This window comes from Pangasianodon hypophthalmus, chromosome 15 (assembly GCF_027358585.1).
Source record: "Pangasianodon hypophthalmus isolate fPanHyp1 chromosome 15, fPanHyp1.pri, whole genome shotgun sequence".
NCBI classification, from domain to species: Eukaryota; Metazoa; Chordata; class Actinopteri; order Siluriformes; family Pangasiidae; genus Pangasianodon; species Pangasianodon hypophthalmus.
The window spans coordinates 13,591,675-13,615,554 of record NC_069724.1 but is presented as its reverse complement, the minus strand read 5'-3'; the positions used below and the strand labels follow the sequence as shown (position 1 = coordinate 13,615,554).

The 23,880-nt window shown below is 37.5% G+C and overlaps 1 protein-coding gene across 3 annotated transcripts in view; it reads left to right on the top strand.

The window, feature by feature from the left end:
• ebf1b (EBF transcription factor 1b) overlaps positions 1-20,390 on the top strand; it is a 108,511-nt gene extending 88,121 nt beyond the window's left edge. For 2 of the 3 annotated variants that reach the window (XM_053240066.1, XM_053240067.1), the window contains exons 11-17: positions 1,053-1,141; positions 7,980-8,045; positions 8,489-8,666; positions 10,012-10,191; positions 14,487-14,681; positions 15,407-15,475; positions 16,307-20,390. In XM_053240066.1, coding sequence (XP_053096041.1) covers positions 1,053-1,141; positions 7,980-8,045; positions 8,489-8,666; positions 10,012-10,191; positions 14,487-14,681; positions 15,407-15,474 — 776 coding nt within the window. In that variant the 3' untranslated portion in view covers position 15,475; positions 16,307-20,390. The remainder of the gene's footprint in view (positions 1-1,052; positions 1,142-7,979; positions 8,046-8,488; positions 8,667-10,011; positions 10,192-14,486; positions 14,682-15,406; positions 15,476-16,306) is intronic. The other variant, XM_053240068.1, reaches the window with a different exon arrangement.
• Positions 20,391-23,880: the final 3,490 nt, after the last annotated feature.

Below are 23,880 nucleotides of genomic sequence, written 5' to 3'. Positions count from 1 at the left end.
AAGTTTCCCCTCATATTGGCCGACATACTAACGTCATTATAACTTTATTAGAATTCACTGAACTGTGACCATCTGCTCCAACTGACAGGAAAGCACCCAACTCCACTTTCTCTCTGTGACCCACCAACCCCTAACACTCCCTCGCGCTCACACCATCCAAACCACGTTTTGGGTTTCTCTTCCTCTTTTCTCTGCATTTTAAAACTCCTTCTTCATGAAGTGGTGGAAGAAAGTTCTTTTAAAGCCATGTATATACTATAAACGAAAGAGTCCATGGTCTGAGTTCCTAGGTCAGTCTTAGCTTTGGACCACATCATGAATCAAAGAAGTATAGAATAGCCAAACACTGATACAAGATCAGCATAACTAGTGCCTACAGTTTCTTATTTTAAAAAGATATTTCTCAAAATGTAGAACATTTTGTCTGAATTTGCAATTTGGCCTGAAACCTGCTTTTAAACAGTCGCTTTTTGAAAACAAAGCACTGCCATAAAATGCATCCATATATATTTTTTCCTCTCCATATTCTTTCTGTTATTGAACCAACTTTTGTGAGATAGCTTGTAAATCCTTCTCTCAGTCTTCATATTCTTTTAAATGACTGCTGCACTTTCATGTTTCTGACAAGATAAAGACTCCAAGCGCAGTAATTGCTATACCAAAATGCACCATCTTTCAAATCCCAAGATTGCCATTTTGTACCTGCCTTTTACACTTAGAGCAGAATAAATGCAGGTAATCATGGGAAAATGCAATGGCTTCCATTAGAACAATTGTATATTTCAGTGGCACTTTCTATGGTGTTAAACCTGTCATGATTTTGCTGAAGTGTGATTTTCTTCCATTTCCTCATGTTATAATTTTATGTAGGACTTTAATGATTTATTGATTTGTGACTTGTAACTGGTATGCCCTGGCAGTTACTTTATTAGTGGACCATTGAAGAAAATATCTATAATCAGATTTAATGCTAAAGCAGCAATCAGTCATTTAATGGTGGGACCAGTCATCCATAGAATAATGTTATAGCATTAATGGTGTCTGTTTTTCAGCTTTAAATGAGCCCACCATTGATTATGGTTTCCAGCGGCTACAGAAGGTCATTCCTCGGCATCCTGGAGACCCAGAGCGCTTGCCAAAGGTACCGTGTGTTTGTTACATTCTGACTAGACTTGTAGAGTCGGTACTGTTACTATACACATGTATAGTAGAGTATCAGAATGTTTTCATTCACTCTTCTAAAGTGTCTACTGATAACGAAGGATCCAGATGTCTAAGTCCACCACCAAATACTGTTACATTTAAAAACTATATTTTCAAATTATATTCTGTCTAATTAGTGTTGGTATGTATTTATTGACAACAGTATTGACTGTAAAGTATGAAGACACAGAACTGACTGAATCACTTTCAAGTGTTTGTCATAAAGACACATCATTCTTTAACATGTGTTCACACTAACAACCTTAAAAATTACTCAAATTGTGTGTAAACAGGATATTTGAATATCATTCAGTTTCTAAAAAAGGATTCCTGCAGCAATTAAAATTGGGTTGGTGTTAGTTGTAAACAATGTATCTCGATTTTATTGATTTCATATTAGTAGACTTATTGACCCTGCTACACAAACAGTACACATTATTATACCATACAAAGTTGGGTTTGAAATTCTTCATGATCATTAAGAGCATTGTTAACAAAATATTATTTAGGCCGTGTTGGGAGGACAGTCATGATCTTGTGCTTACATATTGTCCATTATTGTTTTGTTTTTTGTGACTTTTGGCTTCAAGACTATTTCCAGATAATTTCCAGATTATTCCTGATATAAGATGAGGAGCTTACATCAGAGTGTGAACTGAACATTATTAAAAGACTAAGATGGCTGACTCCTCGCTCTGATGTCATTGTGGGCTTGTAGATAAGACTTGTGCAGTAATGATTGCTGTTCTTGAGTCATTAGCAGCTGTTGCCAAAGCATAAGGAGAGTTACATCATTGCTGCATCATCCATGGTGTGCCTTGTGTGCTGATGTGTGTGTCTCAGCCAGAGATTTTAAATCTGGTGTGGTCCTGCTGGAGCAGTGTATGATTTTCTCCTTAGTTTGGTGTGTATTTTACAGTGTGGCTTTTGCAGTCCTTCTTTATGAGTGCACACGTGTGTTTGTGTTCTTAACAATTAATCTTCTGCCTGTGAGTTTCCTGGGGAATGAGACACACATAACATGCTTCCCCATTTGTCTGTGAGCTCATAGACTAATGTGACTAATTGCAATAAATGACTCAGTTTTGTGCTTGTGTGTTGCTGTGATTGGAAGTGTGTGTGAGTGTGTGTGTGTGTGTGTGTGTGTGTGTGTGTGTGCACGTTTGGAAGACTTAATAGTAAGATAAGTATAAACACATTGTGAGAAGGGTTGTACAGATATAAGTTGAAGACAAAAGCAGTGCAGTAAGACCATTAGAAATGTGTGTGTGCTTGTGTGTGTGTGTGTGTGTGTGTGTGTGTTTGTTCAAAAAACTATACTCTTATATAGCGCATCTTACGTTCAGTATAATCTATAGGAGCTCTACATAAAAAAAAAAACTTATTGACATGAAATAACAATCCTAATCAATCACGCAATTAAAAATACACAAAATATACAGCAAGTGATCAAATACATATCAAATATTTCACACATGGTTCAGGCTAAGGTAACTAGGCAGAGTGCGTTTCATTTTATGTCACTAAACTCAGTTACTTTTGTGTTTTCAGTGTGCAGGAAAATTCACCTCAGTCTCACATCAATAAATTGCACATCAGTGTAGTTTTTTTAAGGGGGTTCACACCGGTATCCCCCTTTGTTTATTTCCTCTCAGTTTGACAAAGATGAATTGTGAGATTCCAGGAAAAAGTACATGAAAACACTCCAAGAAGTGTGTTATGGTTGATTTGCTCCAGGTGTGTGTGTGTGTGTGTGTGTGTGTGATTCACAGATTTCTTTTTTGTAATACTACAGTGTACAATTAGAGAGCAAGACATTTAATGGAATATTCCAGCGAGTTTCAACCTAATAACCTGTACTGAGAAAGAATGGAAAAGATCTTCACTAGAAACTGACTTATAATGGAAAACTAAACGCTGGTAGCTTGCATTTTCCAAGATTTCAATCTACATTTGTTAACATATAACCCCAAATTCCTTCCTCTGAAAAAAATAGTCCCTTCTCTGAAAGGACAAATTATACAAACTATAATAGCTGCTGGTTTGAGTATTTCAGAAACAGCTGATCTCCTGGGATTTTCACACACATCAGTCTCTAGAGTTGCAAAAAAAAAAGAGTAATTTAAAAAAAAAAAAACATCCAGTGAGCGGCAGTTCTGCGAAAGCTCAGAGGGAAAAGGCCAGACTGGTTTGAGGGGTTTTATTATTGTAAGCTAAGAACAGGAATCTGAGGCTACAGGCTCACCAAAACTGGGCAGGTGAAGATTAGAAAAACACAGCTTGGACTTTTTCGAAGCTTCAGTTGTTCAGTTTGAGTGAGTGTGTGCACACTGTAGCCTCAGATTTCTGGTCTTGGCTAACATGAGTGGAACCCAACAAACCGGGCTGAACATTCTTCTCCATGTTCACCTAAGGTTATGCATGCGATGCTTTTCTGCTCAGCATGGCTGTAAAGAGTGGTTATTTGAGTTACCCTAGTCTTCCTGGCAGCTTGAACCAGTCTTGCCATTCTCGTCTGAGCTCTCTCTTCACCAAGGCATTTCAGCCCACAGACCTGCCGCTCACTGGATGTGTTTTGTTTTTTGTACCTTTCTGTGAAAATTTTATAGATTGTTGTGCATCAGCACACCAGATTAGATACTCAAACCATCTCGTCTAACTAAAGCTCTTGATCAGTATCTGCATGGTTTTATACAGTAAAAGCAGTTACTAAAATTGAGGTTTATATTATTTATATTTATAAATAATTTTTTATTTATCTATTTATATATTATATTTATTTATTTATTTATTTATTTATTTTTATATTATTATCCTTTATCCTGGTCAGGCTTGTGATGGATCCGGAGCCTATCTTAGGAACACTGGGCATGGGGCAGGAATACACCCTGCATAGAATGCCAGTCCACTGCACAGCACTATGCACTCCGTGTGTGTGTGTGTGTGTGTGTGTGTTTATAAGCACAGGCACCAGGAGGTGATCCATCATGGTGAAGTCAGCTTGTGCCTCCCAGCAGGTCAGCCGATCGAAGACTTTGCTGCCTAGACTTTATTATTGCTCCACCACTAGTAATTGAGTCATAGTGTGCGTGTTTCTGTGTGTGAGTGTGTGTGTGTGTGTGTGTGTGAGAGGGAGAGAGCATGAGAAGAGAAATCATTTCGGCAGCTCTAACATTCAGATCAGCGTTAAACACAATGAAGAGGTCAGAAATAGGGAGTGGATATGCCACGCTGCTCTTCTACTCTTTTTCACTCTCTTTCTCTCTATCCCTCTCTCTCTCTTTTATCTCTCTCACTTGTTTCTTGGCAGCTATCCCAGGTGCCATCATCAGCATCTTTCTCTCTTTAACACACACACACACACATACACACACACACACGCAGAGACCGTGTGCTGTTCATTGATTTTCTCGTTTTTAGTGAGGTAATAACAGTTTGTTGATGGGACTCACTTTTCAACTGCAAGCTTCATTCATACTGCTTCTGACTTAGATACAGGAGGAGAGAGACGCCAACACACACACACACACACACACACTTTACACAAGAACATAGACCGGAATATGTACAGTGCATATTCAAAGTTGATTAAACTGGCCAGTAGGATGAAAATAATTTTAGTAACTGTGTGCCTATGGAAATAAATTATATTTGTTATGAATTTTCAGAATTTTCTTCTGACAAGCTATTGAGATGCTGATTTAATTACAATTCCACAATTCCCTAATTCTTATCATATTCTGCTCCTTCACACGTCTTACTTACAGTATTTCTAAGGAAATGCCACAAATGTCAGTGGATTTTTAAAATCATTATAAAAACACACCATCGCTAACTAATTACCAACACATGCATAACAGAGGCAATGTCACAAACAGAGTGACAGACAGTGAAGGACAGATGGTGTAGTGGCCCATGTAAGGGGATTAGAGGAGAGAGACAGAAGTCTGAATGGCTTATTGGGCATTCATACCACCACCGAAGGGAGCTAACACAAGCTGGGCAGTTTTAGAGCTTTTATTGGTCAGATTTGAGTGTGCGTGTGTGTGTGTGTGTGAAACAGATGAGTGAGTGAGCCCATGACCAGCACTTTTACAGCTATTATTGATCAAATTTGAGCCTGATGATGCAGTACTGGCATTAAAAAAATCATTAACATTCCTGATCTAACAGAATTCTGATATGTGGTAATGACTCAAAGGAAAGAAGGAATTCACTCGATGTGTCATTCCTGGTGGCGTCATCACTTTCACAGTCTCTTTCTCTTTTTAACAGGAAGTGTGTGTGATATCATGCTGTTTCTGCTAAAGTTAGTGTGATCAAACGGGGTGAAGCATTTTCTGTCATTAGTGATCCTGCATTACGCTTAATGACCTGCAAATTCATGCAGATAATCACACAGTGATGTCAGATACCATGTTTCTGATTATGTTAGAAATGGCATAGCTGTTCATCCGTTATTCATGGGTTTATTCTTTTAAAAGTGTCATTTCATTATAGTCTAAGATGGCAAGATTACCGTTTGTTAGGACCAACTCCACATCATGTACTATGAACTGGAAATTTCAAAGAAAGCTATTTCAAATAAAACGAGTTCATAAAATCCTAAATACATTAATGAAGCATTAGACAATGCTAAATTTGTTAATAAATAAGAGTAGAAAACCAAAACATATCACACTCCCCCTCTCTGATAAAGTGTTAATGCTAGCATCTGGACCAACCATATTTTCCTCTCCCTTTTATGTCTTCCTGCTATATTTGGTGTGTGTTACAGGCTGGCATTATTCAGAGAAAGTAAAATCGCTGGAAGTATAAAGCTATTTGTGACTTATTATGATTCAGCTGGTTTCTCTCTCCCTTGTTTTTAATGCAAATGTAGAAAGAGTGTACAAAAAGACTAAAAAGGAATTGCCAGAGAATTAGCTAAAATTGTCCTAAGGATTGTAAAATGGTTCATTAAAGGTCATTAAAAAGTGTTGATGCTCAGCTGCGGTGGGGAAAAATGATAAAAGAGGACTCCAGGGATGTTCCATTGAGATGAAATTCAGTAATCTATTGGGTCCTGTGTCAGTCTTATGGACTCTAAATGGAAAGAAAGTGCTGGGAATGTTCAGAGGATATCTTGAGGACGTCATTTAAATGATGATAAAGCAAGTCTGTGCTCGCGTCTCTTCATGTCTGCTTGTGCATAGCTGCCACAGTTTTGTTGCAAGCCCTTTAAAATATTTACCTAACAGTATATAATTCAAATTATTTACATTTCAGAAATTAATTTAACATTTGAAAAACACTTGAAAGAAAAGACCTATTGTCTACATACAGACAAATTCACTCTACATTGCTGGATTCTTTAATATTATGAAACTAAACTTGAAATCAAAAATGAAATAAATATATTTATTTATATATTTATATATTATAGTTATTAAATATATTTTTAAACCTTTTCCTTAAACACATGTAATGATTAGCATAGCCAGTGCAAGAATGAATAGAGCATCATCATACATACTCTCTCTACCCTCACTTCTTCTGATCTGACTGACACTTTAATTTACATGTTCTGGAGGTCCGCCTGGGTTACAGTAATCACCTCATACCTGAGCACTCCTCCCTCCTGTGCCGGCGGGTAACAACATGCCATGTTAGTAAGGAGAAGTTAACACAATGGTGGTAACTGAGTGAATTTAGCACCTTGGACAGCACACTAAAACAGCTTATTGCTTGCCTGACCTCCCTGTCTTGATCCTTGGTGGGTCTCTCTCTCTCTCTCTCTCTCTCTCTCTGTCTTTCTCTCTGTATGTGTGTGATCAGCTTAGGGCTGGCCGAGAAGCAATATGTTTTGATACAGCTCTCACAGTTCTCACAGTTCTTGTTTGTGAGAAGGTTATCACATTTTTGCTGTGGATCAAATCATGGCCTGCCACATTAACTCCTCACAGAAACCTCACAGAAGATACATGGACTGAGGGGAAAAAAACAATGAAAATTATTTTCACACACCAGAAAATAATGGTGGTAATAGAACAAGTGAACTCCATTGCATTCTGTTTCTAGAAAAAAATAGAAGAAGAAGAAATGTAGCTTTGATTTCTTTGCTTTGGTGATTAAAGGCTAAATTTGATCTACTCCTTTTTGACGTAAGGTTTTGTAATGTGTTACAGATTCAATCGATGCTCATGTCATACAGCAAACAGCATTAGCAAGAAATGCTGAAGACAACTAAAGGAGTCTCACTAATGCTGCAAAGACATTGCATTAGATCACATGATGATGCAGGGAATGCTGAAAACGCATTGGTTCAGTAATTGTTTCTCATGATTAGACACATAGCAATAGCACTGCTCTGATCCAGGCCGTTAGCCGTGTCCTGTTTTCCTTAAGTTATTGCTTTCAGTGCAGCTCTGAGGAACTGGCTGACCTTTTCTGCAGAACATAGATCTCATTGTCTCTGCTTCAATCCAAACCAGATGTTTTGTTGAAATACTGCACTTATTCATTTCAACAGACACCAAACAATTGAGCAAGCAGCAGCTCCGTGCTTTTCGCCTGTCCGTGGTGTTATTAAATGGGAATTTGACCCTTTTTTGCTCTTTGTGGAAGAACTTGTTGCTCAGTTGTGGTCAAAAGCTAGCTCTCCACTCGTGTTGGTGACATGCATTATACGATGAAAATGTATGAGGAATGAATTGAGGGGGAAGGAAAAGTGGTCAGTCTCTCTAGTTTTTCTTCTTTACTAAATTTTCTTTCTGTCTCTTTTTCTGTGGGTATAGGAAGTGATTTTGAAGAGAGCAGCAGATCTGGTGGAGGCGTTATATGGAATGCCTCATAACAATCAGGTACAGCATTTTAGAGTTCAGCTCTTATTAACAAGTCTATGAAGCTTTGTAGTCATCCAGGTCATTTTGAAACGTTTAGTAGTAGAACGTCAAAGTGACCAGGTGTGTCATCTTGAAAACATTTGAAAACAATCATTCCAGGGTGTGATCAGTTCATCAGATCAACTGCATGGTTACGAAAGTTTTGAGGGTGCTTCCCACCTATGATGTCAATAAACATTTGTCAAAGTCACACGAGACTTGTCTGGAGCAGTGGATTGGTGGGAGTAATTGTAAATAATAATAATGTCTAAACTCTACTAGATATTAGATAGTAGATATAATAAAATGTAATATGTAGGTATAGAAAATAGTTAGTAATGATTTTGTAACATACAGAAAAACACTTTATGAAGGGTCTTATTGATGAATTAAACCGTGTGTGTGTGTGTGTGTGTGTGTAGGAGATCATACTGAAGCGGGCTGCTGATATAGCCGAGGCACTCTACAATGTACCACGCAACCACAATCAACTAACAGGGCTCACCAACAGCTCTGTCCATGCCAGCATGATGGGGGTGAACTCCTTTACCGGACAAATCACTGTTAATGTGTCTGAATCCTCTCAAGGAGGCAATCAGGGTAAGACTCACACATACAAATATACACACACATACATATCAGATGAACTGACACTTCCCTCCCTTGTGCAAGCATTTGTCCAATGAGAAACAGGTGAATAGGGTACAGTTCATCTGAACTGCAATCTTCCAGTATTACTGGAAACTCAGGAACTCTGCTAAGCCTTGAAATGAGTCCAAGGGCTTATGAAATGTCCACCCCAGATAATGTCCAATTGTGCGGAGTGCTAGTTGTTTGATTTCTCAACTTTCTGCCACATTTCTGACGGAGCCTTGTCACAATTCATCAGAGTGGAGTGAAATCTGACTGGATGCTTAACAATTCTAATATCCCACCTACTCTTTAGCACTGCTGTATATTCAGCTCTAACTTATTGTGAAGCAATTTGTATTTACATTTATTTCACAAGTACTTTTATCCAAAAGACACTTTTATCTTCACTTATAAGTGAGGCAGAATCTAATCCAAGCATGGGACTGTTAACCCTCTAAATTAAAAGAAGTTACTTTCTCACTATCTACTCATCAACTACTGTACATACCTTTCCTATTAGTTTCACTGTAGGTAAAATGATTATAACTAATGATATATATAATATTATATTATATAATAAGTATTATAATTATAGAATTATTATAGTTACAGAAGGGCTATCACCAACCTCAGTACAGCAAAAGAAAACACACACACATAGACATACACTATATATCCAAATGCTTGTGGACACCTGACCATCACACCCATATGTGCTTGCTGAACATCCCATTCCCGATTTAGTTCCTCTTTGCTGTTATAATAACCTCAGCTCTTCTGGGAAGGCTTTCTACTAGATTTTGAAACATGGCTATGGGGGTTTTTGCTCATTCAGCCACAAGAGCGTTAGTGAGGTTGGGCACTGGTGTTGGGCGAGGAGGCCTGGAGTCAGCATTCCACTTCATCCCGAAGGTGTTCAGTGTGGTTGAAGACAGGCCACTCGAATTCTACTTCTCCAACCTTGGCAAATCATGTCTTTATGGACCTGACATTGTGCACAGGGGTATTGTCATGCTGGAATATTTTTGGGCCCCTTAGTTCCAGTGGAGGGAAATTGTAACGCTACAATAGTCAAACATATCCTATAAAATTGTGTGAATGCCAGGTGTGCACAAACATTTGGCCATATAGTGTAGACACAAACACACTATAAAATGGGTTCTACTTGTGCATGAACTCCTAATAATCCCAACAGTAGTGGTGCAATATTTGTAGCATTAAACTAGATCTTATAAATCCTGATGAATAGAAATGACTAAAAAAATATTCTGTGAATATTATCTAAGAATCTCTCTCATTCTCTTTCCCTCAGGCTTTAATCGAAACACAAGCAGTGTGTCTCCTCATAGTTATGTGCCGAGCTCCACACCGCAGCAGAGCAGCTACAGCACTGTGGCCACCAGCATGAACGGCTATGGCAGCACAGCCATGAGCAACCTGAGTGGCTCGCCTAGCTTCCTCAACGGCTCAGCTGCCAACTCTCCATATGCTAGTGAGTGTGCTATATATTCATCTTTATCAGGTTTGCTTCCAGTACCCACAGCATGATGTGTAGTTTTAAAATTACTTCAGTACTCCAGCCTGGTGTGTACCTTCAGAGTCAGTACTTCAAAGTCAGATCAAATTAAAATGCCAAAGAAATGTTCAAAAATGATGACTTATCAGAAGCTAATAATAGACTTCCTGACACTTGTCCAACAGGTAGTGAAGGATTGAGAGCTATTAAAGACACAAGAAAATGTTAGACTGTAATGCAATCCATAAAGTAAGACATTAACAAGTCTTCTGACTTTTACAAGCTGAACTGAAATTTCCAGCATTAAAACTCATGTATATGTCTCCACTTGTACTTCATAGATCCTAAATGGTTTTTAGATGATCTATGTTGAATTTAGCACTTACTAATTGATTTGCTCCCTGATCTACCTATACTTTACTCAGTGTGAAAGAGGTTGAACGTGTGCAAGTATCATTGGTTCGTGTTGGTAATGCTCAGGAAACTGCAGTTTGCTTTTTATATTTAACAAATAATGTGACATGAAGGTCACATGACTCCCTCTTGCTGACATTGCAGTTTGTGTTGCCATTCAGCCTGTTATTACTTAATGAAGCCTTTGAAATAGGAGGGAGCATTTCTGCCTTTTGCTGAGTTGTACAGTCATCGTGGTGTGTGTGAAAATATGGGCTTTCAGATCTTGCAAAATTCTCTGGCCTCACTGGCATCTTTTCAGCTCCAGAGTCTGTCATTAACAGCTCTTTTAAAAAATGGATGAAGAGAAACATGGCCATTGATTGTTTTTTTCCCTCTATGGTCACAGCTTTTCTTCCTCCAGTCCTTTCCCTCATGCCTTCTGTTATCTCTTTTGCAAAGACTTAATTGGTTCCCCTTTTTAATTAATTGCACAGAAATGAAGAAGGGAGGGGAACAAGTGAAGGAGAAAGCATGAGAGTGAGAGAGTTGGTGTAACACCCACATGTTTGTTTGACTCAGTTACGACTAGGCGAGTGTGGGGTGTGTGAGGTTGGGGAGAAAATCTGGCTCACAGTCTGTCAAAACACCCCTCCCACTATCATAGGCACAATTTATACTTCACACCAAGGCGAGGCCTGTTGCAACATAGCAGAGCTCTGACATACAAAAGAAAATGAAATCATGCAGGAATTCTGCATCTTTATCACTCTCTTTTTTTTCCCCTGTAAACTCCTAACACTAAGCTGAAATCTGCTGCTCTAAAGGTTTAAATTGCTGTTGCTATGCTTAACTATATCTATCAAGGTGATACTTTATTCTCCAAATTAAATGACAGTTAATTAAATCAATAAACTAATTAGAGGGGCAACAATTCAATTCCACCACTTTGGTCCTGTCATGTTAACATCTATTTTAAAAGCTTTACTGATCCCCTTAGATGCTCTGAAGCATTTATTAGTGCTGGTGTTCCAATTTTCAGTAATTGATTAGTTCGGTCTTGATAAATAGATTGTGTTTTTGCTGCAGGGTTGCACACGTGCAGCATGAAAAACTATTAAAATGTAGTTAGAGCAAGAGGAACATCTAAACAAATGGTTAGAGAGAAAAATTCAGTATGTGTTACATCTGTTGTAAATGTGCCTACAGCCTCTGAGATTGGTCAAGAAGTAGCTGTTTGTGAATTGTCTGTTTAATGGGTTTTTTCCCTAGTTGCCTAATTAACTAATGTGAAAGGATAAGATTAATGATATAGAAAGCTAATACTGGGAATATTAATATCCAATTTAAATCTTAGGTTGTAATCTTGCAATATAAATGAAATATCAAGTAAGTTTTTACTTTAATGGTACAGAGCCATTGTACAATTGTATACAATTGTAAATGTTCAAGGCAGAGGAATGACATAGAGGGAAAGAAAATTATTTCTGGTGTATTTTCTTTTTAGGACAGATCAAACTGCAGTTTTCTTTAGAATCTTTAGTATTGTCTTACCAGTTGCATATGTAACTGTGATTCTATGAACATCAGATAACCACCAACCTTCTTATGTGTGTTCACACACATGCCAAGACCTTTTCAAGAACAAGTACCCACTGGATCAGCGCTAGAGTGGTGAAAATCACCACAACAGCCTATGCCGCTATGTCAAGACCAACTGTGAGGGTGTTTGGAGATGACTGCTGAATTCATACCACTGGGAGGGGCGATGTTACCCTTTCAGAACCTGCAGAAGGTGCACGGTGACACCAGCAGTACAGACTTTGTTGAGTTGCATGCCTTTAAGTAATGCCCGTGAGGAGGAGATGCTTATCGCTGTCAAGGTAGGGGCCAGGCACCCAGATTGCCTCTAGGCCTGTGTAATGACGTCCACCATCAAGTGGGCCAGTTTCTGTCTAGACAGGGGAGCTCATTGTGTTTTCCCTCCATGGCAGATCATTCAATCTCCTCAGTCTGTTCTAAATAGTACTGTAGGGAGAGTAGGGAGTATAACAAGGAAAGCTCAACAGGTTCCCTTTCATGGAATGCTGCAAAATCAGTCAGCTGGTTAAAAAAAGTAGGTTATATGTTAAACAGAAACCCTAGGTTCAACTACAAGGTCATTCCAGAGTCAACCAGCCATCCATTTATTCAAGGCGACTTTATAGCAAAGGCATATGGTTTTCTTACTCTTTTTTGCTGAAGCGATCATTAGGAAAAAGGCAGTCTATAGAGAGACCCATTTCAGTTTAGCATCCTACAAGGGATCATAAGGACTCCAGTGCAAGCGTGAGTTGCTATGCTGGGATCTTGGAGGAGTGTGGCAGACAAAGATGCCTGGCTCCCTAGAGGCCTTGCTCCCTATACCTTGCCAGAACAACTTCAATCTAGACTTTCTGCAGTCTAGAAGTCCCTATAGAATCCAGATGATGGAGTGCACGCCATTCATGGAACTTTCTACCTGGGAGCATACAAGGCCCATGTACTAGAGGCTCTTGTGTTCCAGAGTGTTGGACTACTCGTTGGCAGTACTCAACTTACTCCAAGGGGCCAAACCTACAGTCGCAGCTAATCTGGCTGAGGGTGCCAAATCTTTCCATCTATTTTGGACAATAGATCTAATTGGGAAGGGAACTGCCAAGGTGTTCCATGCACTATTGAGAGCAGCTGTGTAAACCAACGTCTGCTAGCAGTGGCCACAAGGAGGACTATGTTGTCTGTTCATGGAATTCTGTAAAAGAGTAAGTGGCAGAGGTGGAAATGCATACATAGACAGTGAGACGAGTAATGGACAAGTGTGTCCTGACCTATTAGACTGTCCGGCTCTGCAACAGTGGCTAGCATTGTCAATTAATCTAGCTTCTTACTGTTGAATTGTGTCGCCTGCCTCAGGACTAGAGATCTTTTTTTCTGAGTGTGACCATGAGACTGAGCACCACAATGTGTGCGAGGAGGGTGGACTGTTCCTTGTTAGGGGCACAAAAAAGTCAGTCATTCAAATATGCCTGTATCAGAGGTGACAGGGCTTCTTCTCAAGTATAACCATAGTGCTAGAGAGAAGCTGAAATGTAGGACTTTAAATTGGAATGACTTTTGAAGGCAAACCTCAAAAAGAATCTGTGCTCCAGAGAAAAGGGAACATAAAAATATTCATCGTGCAGATTCAGCAATGTGAATCAGTCTTGTAGCCACACGGTATGAATAACATTTGAGAGACTTAGCATGCAAAAAGGAAGGGCTTTAAGAACCAGTTCAGCAATCTAAAATCTAGAATCAGATGGAAACCCCTGTCCTTCATCTGAAGTAGGAAGTACACTGAGTAGAACCTCTTGTTCTGACCTATGGGGTCTACTCTGTCCAGTAAGGAATGAATGTCTTGGAACAGAATGTGGTGGTCTTTGAAATTGATGAGACCATGAGCTCCTGGTCCAAAACCTCCTTTAATGCTCTTAAAATTCTTTGCACTGTGGTACAGTGAAAACTTTTGCTGCCCTTTAGAAATATTACCAAAGAATGCTAACTTTTTATTCATTCTTCTTTTCAACTTTTCATAGCAACTTTATCCTGGTTAGGGTCACAGTGGATCAGGAGCCTTGGATAATCGGATGGGATGCCGAACCATCACAGGATGGTCTCAATGCAGCTTCTTTTTTAAGACATTAATCTGAATATTAGTATAGAAAGTATAATTATTAGCATAAATATTTCCTTGCAGATGTAATGCAAATGTGAATTTATTTTGATAGTTTTTGTGAGCTGGCAGAGGACTTCACGCAAATATTTTCTATGCATTCTCCTTTCCCTGCCATGAACATTCTTGTTTGTTATTACTCCCACAGTTGTTCCTTCCAGTCCCACCATGGCCTCATCCACCAGTTTGCCATCCAACTGCAGCAGCTCCTCTGGAATTTTCTCCTTCTCTCCAGCGAACATGGTGTCAGCAGTGAAGCAGAAGAGCGCGTTTGCTCCTGTGGTGCGGCCACAGAGCTCTCCTCCACCCACATGCACCAGCACCAATGCCAATGGCCTCCAAGGTACAGCTGATCTTTTTTCTACATTATACATATTTTGATTTAACTTTTCAGGGTGGCATAATATTAAATGATAATATAAATATACAAGACCATTAGGAATAATAACCTTAATGTGTAACATCAAATTGGGAAAAAATAAGTCTCATTTAAGAGTTTCAGAATATCTAAGGTTGTTGAATGTATTATTCTCAGCAACCAAACCAAAAATGTCAAATTGCGTCTTGCTCTAACCCCTGCATTGTGTTCCACGGTTTCATACTCAGCATCTATATCAGGGCTTGTATTCATCCAGCCTCTCAGAATTACACCTAGGTATCATGTTAAAGGGTCTATGACTCCAAATACCAGAATATCCTCTGCCTGTTTGTTTATTATTTCCTGATGAGCAGTAGAAAAAATGAATAAATCTTTAGATGACATACGATGCTATACATGCTAACAGTTTTTTAATGATCAGTATGATGACCGTTGCCTGGGATGGCATCCAGCCCAGTTCTCCGAAATATTTGGGTTTTCAGTACTCTTATGTGTTAGAAGTCATGAATTGCTTTTAATTGTACTTATTTGACCAACATTGTGTCACTTTCAGAATTTTAGAGAATTTTGATGAATACAGGCCCAGGTCTGAATTTGATTCTCTGGTTCTCTTTCCACCTTTTGTATCCCTGTTTAATACCTCTTTTTCTTCTTTTACATTTTCTTCTACTCTCCACTCCTCCCTTCAGATCAGTCTTTTGTGGACTCTAACAAGTACTCCACTGCCAGTGCACTCCAGGGCTTGGCGTTCTCCTGAAGTATGTTCCTCACTTCTCTCTCATAGGCTTGAAGCTTTAAATATCCTGTTACCAATCCATCCTTTTTTCCATCTATCCATCCATCCATCCATACATCCATCTATTCATCCACCCACTCACCCAATAAACTTAAACACAAGAACTGTATAAACTTTAAGAGCCAAAATATTTCACTGACATTAAGGTTATGGTTAGTTTTAGGTGTAGGCAGAACATTAATTATCTGCATTAATCAGTGGAAGGTCCTTACAAGAATAATAAGACGAATGTGTGTGTTTGTATGTGTGTGTTTGGTAGTTAGTTAGAGAGTTAGTCAGATATTTCACTGCACCTTTTTGTGTTCCTCACATGTTGCTGATCATCCTGATGTCAGGATGATGCATCACAGCATCTGCACAAGACAGAACAATGGAACAACTGGTGTGCAAACAATTAGAGGAGAATCAGTGTAGCTGTAATCAAGCACTGCAAATACACACTTTCAGCCAATTCACCATCACAGATAAAAACAGATTTGTAATTTTCCTCTCATTTGAAACTGCAACAGAAACTCAAAGTCACTGGGTTGTACAGTTCAGAGACCATACTGGAATGATGAGAGACTTATTATAAAGAAAACATATAGCAAAGTTTGATCAGTGTAGCAAACACAAGTTATGCTATTTTTTCATATCTCTCCACTTTCCTTGTCTTTCACACACATGGCCTGTTTGTGGTATGTTTCACACACTGCTGTCTCATCCTGAGATATAAGATTTATTACCAGTAATGGAATGGTTAATGAATTAAACTGAATTAACTCTCTTTCTTTTACTCTTTTTTTTCTTGCAGCAACAGCAGCAGCAATCCCTGGAATGATTGTTCCTCCTATGTAGTGTGTGTGTGTGTGTGTGTGAGAGAGAGAGAGAGAGATGGGGAAAGCCCAGGACACACTCTTTCCTGGCACTGGTCTCCCTGTGTGTGTACAGAAGACTCCGGTTGTTGACTGACCCAGCAGTCGCTCTCTGAAGGATCACTTTAAACTCAGGCCCTTTTTTAATATAGAATCACCTTTGAAATGATAGCAGAAAAAAACACAACCTGGACTATTGTATGAAGTTTTGATGTTGAAGTTTGTACGGAACTGGTAGACAATTTTTAATATAAGGGGTACACACAACTCTTATTAGCCCAAACCCCACAAATAGAACAGTTCTATTTATTTGAAATGATGGATTTTGGTTTGACATCTGATTTCTGTGTTTTTGTGGAAGGGAAATGAAATGTGAGACACAAAGGACTTGAGCTACAATGTTTTCTATGTATGATTTTGTATGGTAAATGAAGGATTATTGAGTATAGGCTATATGAAATAATCACACCGAACATGGAACTTTATTTAAAGTCATCATCACCTGGAGCCAAATTAATCAGAAAATAGAATTTACAAAAAAAGAGCAAAACAAAGGTGAATTGCACTGATTTTTCAAAACTTTAGCATAATTCGCTAGTTAAAAACTTTACCAATTCAGATTGGTTTACAATGTTTTTCATGGGAATCAGGGTCACACAATGCAAAAAATTTTTTATTGTTATCCCCAGCTAGATTAAATGGGGTTTCCTTGCATCATATCAACAAATTAGCATGTGAAAATTGCGGCTACGACTATTCATCAGAGAAACTGAATAAAAACCAGACTAGTTTATTCAAAACTGTGAATTGTGTTATAGCTTATTGCAAACACGAATGAAGAAAGTACAACCCTTTTTCATCTACCATTATAAGACTCTGAATTTCAACACGTTCAGTTAAGATGACTTCTCAAGACATATAGAGAAGTTTTTCGGCCAGAGCAACAAATAATCACACCGGTGAAGTAATAAGAAATGCAATATACAAACAACTGCTTTTTATTTGTGACCATGCAGGCTGAGAAGTGAAAACTTACCTGCATTGCTGTTACACCTTTTTTAATGAAAAACAATCAACAGGGGACTGCTTTTAAAGAATTAAATGCTGAATTTGTGTCAGAAGTAAATGTAATTCCCCTTTGTGTTAAATTTTACTCACACACACTGTCCAATCACAGCATCATGCCCTTATTGTTGTGCTGATGATCTGCAGCTGGTTTGTCTTTCCAAGTATACCAATATAGGTGCATTATTTTTATGTTGTGCATGTAACATATGCGTGTGTATATCCTGCCACAGTGTATATTTGCAGCTGATGGCTTTACATTCAATCATTCAGCTTCAATAAGCACTTTATCCTGGGCAGGGTCACTGTTTTGCTTTTCATTAGTGACATGTGGACAATGTACAACAGTCAATTACAGCATTGATCAATTTCACTGATAAATATGATCCTACTCCTTGCTTACTTTGAAATTATGTCAAATAAAATACTCATAATACGCCTCTGAGCTGTGAGTATATTTAATCATAACTCTTATCATGTTTCAGAAGCAATTTTGAAAATCTTGATGCAATACAGGTACAACAGGTAGTTAGCTAATAAGAAACTCTAAAGGGCGTTCCTTTATATGGATGGTAACGCCTCCTGGAAAGTAAAGCTCAAACTCCAAGACACAGTCTGGACCTTCTCACAACTACACCTCAGCTTAAGGCTGTGATTGGATACTGATTGCTTTTCAGTGTGGCACAGATCCTACATACTGATGAAAGTACAATACAGTGCACTGACTTCACAACTTCAGCGTTTCATTCTTGAAAAAGATTTTCCCTGCTGATTGTTTTTCATTAAAGAGATCAAGGTTTTGCTTTTCAATGTTTTCAAAACCATTTATGTGTACTGCTTATATGTCACTTTTTTTCACTGTTGTGATTGCTTTTCGATCTGGCATGGAGTCTTCTCCACAGTTCTCCAAAGTTCTCTAAAATAGTGTGCTTTTTTTAATCAAAGCTATCACAAGCTCATTTGTAAATGTAAAAAAAATGTGAACTTTCCATTTAAAGCTTTAAATTCCTCAGAAATCTCAAATCAACATCAAACATCAAATGGCAAAAACTGACTATGCATCAATGATCAAACCCAAAATGCAATATTGCTACTGTCAAAAAACAGCAGTTGCCAAGCTAGAACCTCCACTCTGCTTTGCACACCATCTTTATTTTAACTGCCATTAGCTCTTTCTTTAATACACAACCATACCAGAAAAATATGATATCAAGGGGAAAAAAACATGATTGCTAACTGCACAAAATCTAATTTTACAGTATACAAAAAAAACATCAATAAAACAGTTTATAATACCCAAAGCCAATATACACAGCCCAGAGGGATACATACCCTCAAAATGTTTGAATTGTTTGTTTGTTGCCACCATTTTCAAAATGTTTATGAAGGAATGTGCTTTTGTGGTTTTGCCATTTCAGATTAAAAGATTGTTTGAATTTTCCTCAGATTTTTTTGTGAAGAAACTGTGATCATATTTGGGTTTTTCATTTATAGAGTCCATTATACCCTGAGTATAGAAATGAAGATTTGAATGTGAGAATGTGAAGAGAAATGTTAGCGTTAGTGTTAGCTGATTTAATGGGTTAATGTTGGACCTACGCTGTTTCTAATTAACACAGGTGTTTACCTGATTGGCCTAATAATCATCAGAGGGGAGGGCTGAATTATCGGGAATTAAGATAAGAGCAGCTTGAGCACTGTGAAAGTTACAGGCCCCTCTTACTAATCATAGGATATCACAATTAATTATTGCTATATTTTTGCTGTATGCAAATTTGTTTTTGATTTTCTCTTTTACTTTGCCAAAGTTATTGTTTGAAATATATTTATACATCAGAAAAAAGGCAGCTTTATACAACTACTTTCACTTATACATCTGATCTCATGGAACATCAAGATTTTATCAAAATGGATTATGTAAAATACCCATCTAGCATAATGTATGTATCACGTAGATTTTATACATTGCTTTTATTCATTGATCTTTATTCATGTTTGTTATGCTATGATGTGCAATTTTTTTTTTTTTTTTTAAACAGTTGTCCACATTTTTGTCAATGCATTGTGATTTTGTGTCCTACATCAGTTTCATGTTTAGGATAATACTCATATGGTTAATCCCATCCACAAGAGGCCAAGGGTTTATTTTTCTACCATTTGTAAGTTAATGAAATTTTGTTTTACCTTTTATCTTAGATTTTTGTATCATGTGGCAAATTTGTGAAATATTAGATTCTTGGACCTTACTCACTAAGTGTATCACCTGAATATAAATATATATGTATACTTTATTTTGCTTTGCTTCACATTTCTGAGATGTTGTTTTATGCACGTGGTGCACAATATCTTTTTCTTTTTAATTATTCATGTCTATGTTCGACGTTTCTCACGTCCACCAGCGGTTAAAAGGCCTTAACAATGCAGAGGCTCACCTCCAGTGCGTTGCTGTTGATTTTGCTGGGTAGGTTGTCAAAAAGTGGAAAAGTGACTTGCCAAGGGTTTGATTGTAAGGGTGTTCAAAAACAGCACAAAATCCCATAGAAATCTGATGTATTACTGATGTATTTGTAAAATTCCTGAACTGCCATTTTTTCACATATAACACTCTCAGAATCATGTGATCTTCTGAACCGGTTTCTTTCCAGTAAACTCACCACAGATTTTTCTATTTATTTATTTATTTTATTAAACATTTTCCAAGGCATAGCATTCATGATTCATCACGGAGGAAGATACCTTATCAATTGACACAGAAACCCAATTTCAAATTATTTGACTCTTTTGTTCCCACAACTTGTTATAAACTGGACACTACGTGTGTGTGGTTATATATTGCTGGGGAGGGAAATGATATAAAATTAAAGCTACTGTAAAAATGATCATTTTCTAATTAACTTTGAACTGTAAGATAACTTTTCAACTTTCACAATATTTAATTAAAGTTCCTTCTTGTCTGTGGCCATTTGTTCTGTGTTTTCTTTGCATGAATTTAAATCACTTTATTCGGAGACCAGTACAGTACATGCTATATGCTACATGAAGGTCGGACGCTAACAAGATGCTCATAAATCTTTCATTAGAATCAGTATGGCACATTGCTAAGCTCTGCTAATAGCAGAGTGACAGCATACCACCATGATTATGCTAAGAGTGTTATACCATGAATGTTTTGATTACATTACCATGAATGATTGTAATTACATCAAAAAGTATGTATATATTTCTAGGCATAACACAGCAGTGCAAATAGGCTACATGGTATTTTAAATAAGAACCCTTAAAACCTTAAAATCAAAGAAAATTATATTCCTACATTGTTTTGATAAATTCTATTAAAGGTGTGTCTTAAAAGTCTGGTTATATCTACGTGAATTTCTCATACTCTTCCTAATAAAAGCCATTTGATTAATTAAATGCTTAATAGCTCACATAATTTTAGATGATGTAAATGCAAATGTGAGCACTACATTATACTGTCAGTTGCATCTCAGTATACGAACCTCATCATCAATATTTTTCTAACAGTAATATATCACAATTACCCTCAATTACATGTATGCAATTAGTGATAAGTAATGCTGGATATTGTATTATTACATTAATTCCTCAATAGCTAGAAGTCATTTCACATTTACATCAGTAATTAACTGCCACTCCAGCCCTATAATATTGCCCCATTTTAATATTTCTAATTCATTAATGTATTACAACCTAATGACAATGAAAATATGCTCACTGTGTTTCTATAGCATATTAATAATGGCTCAGGAGTTATGAATTGCTATGCACTTGCAGCATAATTGATTCACCATTTGCATTTATGATCATAAGAGGAAAGATCCTCTCATTCTTTGTGCACATTTCATTTTAGGCACTCTGATCTAATTAGACTATAAAACCTGCTTTCTGCTGACCTCAGAGTGTTTCCAGCTGTGCAAAGCATTGTGGGAGAGTGAAAAATAAGTCTTAAATCGTAAAATATACACTATGGTCATATGCATATATTATTAGATTTCAAGCTAAATGCATCTTACATCATGCATCTTCATCTTAAGAGGCTTGAATGAAAATGGATTCTTGTGCAGATTTTTCAGAACCCTAAAAATAACCGTTTATTTTACATAAGTGAAATATTCCTTCGAGATGATAACTTCAATTTTTTTGTCCAGGTTTGTATGTATTTATTGATTTAAATTTTTATGCATTTATATTTATAAAAGATTTTTAAAAATATGTAAAAGCATATATTAAATTTATTTCTTTATTTTTAAAAACTGTGTTTACACTGTATGTCAGGAATACACACTAAATAGCTCATAATATTAAAGAGTGGGATAAATCGATAAATACAGCAATAATATTAAATTATAATAAATACAATACATTTTTTACAAATAAAAAAACAGTATTCTCCCCAGTTGCTGTGAAACTCCTAAATTTGACCTAGTGTAACCAGTTGCCATCGGAAGTCACATAATTAGTTGAATGAGGTCTACCTGTGTGGAATTAAAGTGTCACAAGATCTCAAAATAACTTAACTTGTTCCTAGAAGAGTTTGTTAGAGAATCTACATATACAAACAGCATCACGGAAAACCAGAGCTATCAAAACAGGTCTGGGACAAAGTTCAGGGTTTGGTTATAAAAAAAAATATCCCAAACATTGAACAGCATGTGGCACAGCATTTAATCCATCAATAAAAAAGGAAGGAAAAAAGCACAACTGTGACTGCCTACAGGAGGCTGTCCAACAAAAGTCAGTGACTGGGTAAGGAGGTAGTCTGGGTAGTCAGAAAAGCAACCAAGAGGCCAAGGGTAATTCCCAAGGAGCTGGAGAGATCCACAAGTCAGATGGGAGAAGCTATTCATAGGACAACCATAGCACAGACAATCCACAAAGCTGGGCTATATGGAGGAGTGGCGAGAAGAAAACCATTATTGAAAAAAGTCATAGAATAACCCATTTGGAGTTTTCCAAAACGCACACTGGAGACTGCAAACATGGCAAAAAAAAAAAAAAAAAAAAAAGTTCTTTGGCCTGACAAGACTAAAATGGAACTTTTTAGTACTACATTTGGTGGAAACCCAACACTGCTCACTGAAAAGCCATCCCCACAGTGAAGCATGGTGGTGGTACCATCATGTTGCTTTATCCTTGGCCTCTTTCCTGTGTCTCTGACTAATCCATTCATTACCTGGTCAATGATGATTGGTGGACGGCCTTCTCAAGGGAAAGTCATGGTTATGCCATATGTTCACAGGATGTTTATACAGTCCTCCAGTCAGTAAGTTTGGGATTTTATATGTATGTGTATATATATATATATATATATATATATATATATATATATATATATATATATATATATATATATATATATATGTATGTATATTTGTTTTGATCACTCATTGGTTTTTGTGGAAGCCTAACAACCCTCTATTCCCGTCCCCAAACAAAACAAAAACGCCCCATCCCCACCCCCCAACCAAAACACACACACAAGATCATGCACCTTTATTCCAACTGTGATGACTTGGATGGATATTTTGCAGTGAGAGTAACACATGTAATTAAGTGATAGTGCTTAAGGTATCCATTAGCTAATGGATCCGTGCAACTGAGTGTGTGTCGATTTCACCCCCTTGTACTTAACCCTTGTGAGTGTGTATACCCCCCTCGCCACCACCAACACCCTTCACTGTGCCTCTCATACTCCTACTATTCTCTCTATCATCCTTCTAAGGCAGACAGAAATGAATAGATATAAAAAGTGAAAATAAAATAGGAAATAATAAGGCAGGGCAATGTTTTTATGAACGGACACATGCTGATACTATCACACATGGTGAAGGACCTAAGAGCTACTCTTTAGCAGCAGTAGGTTTTGGTATAGCTCTGTAAGCTCTTTAAGTGTTTGGTAACTTGGAACTAGAAATGTGTGTCTTAAAAATCGATATATTTAGTGGTTTTCTAGGTTTTTTAATTATTATTTTTGCACTCTTGACACACATGAGCTTGAAATAGAGACCAATCAAAGATGCGGTTTATAAACGTACCTGTAACAAGGAGCCACTCATCTTCTTTCTTCGTAACTCCCACCTCTAAATGTAACTGTGCTGAAGTGGACTTCACACTGCTAGTAACTTTCAGGGAATCTGTGCAAACTAATTGTACATGTAATTTCATTTTTCTATTGTGATAGTGCAACTTAGTTATAAAAAGTAGTAAGCAGGAGGCATAAAAGAACCACAATTCATGCACATATAATATATTGCAAACTGTGCATAGGTAAAAAAAAAACAGGAAGGAGGAACAAGCATAGGCCACTTGTACATATGATAACTGGCAATAGGAATGAAAGATCAGGAGAGTAAAGACAAAGAAAAGAAGGGACAACAAAAAGGAGTGGCAGGTGGGGAAAGACTGTCAGCACACATTCAATTCTCCA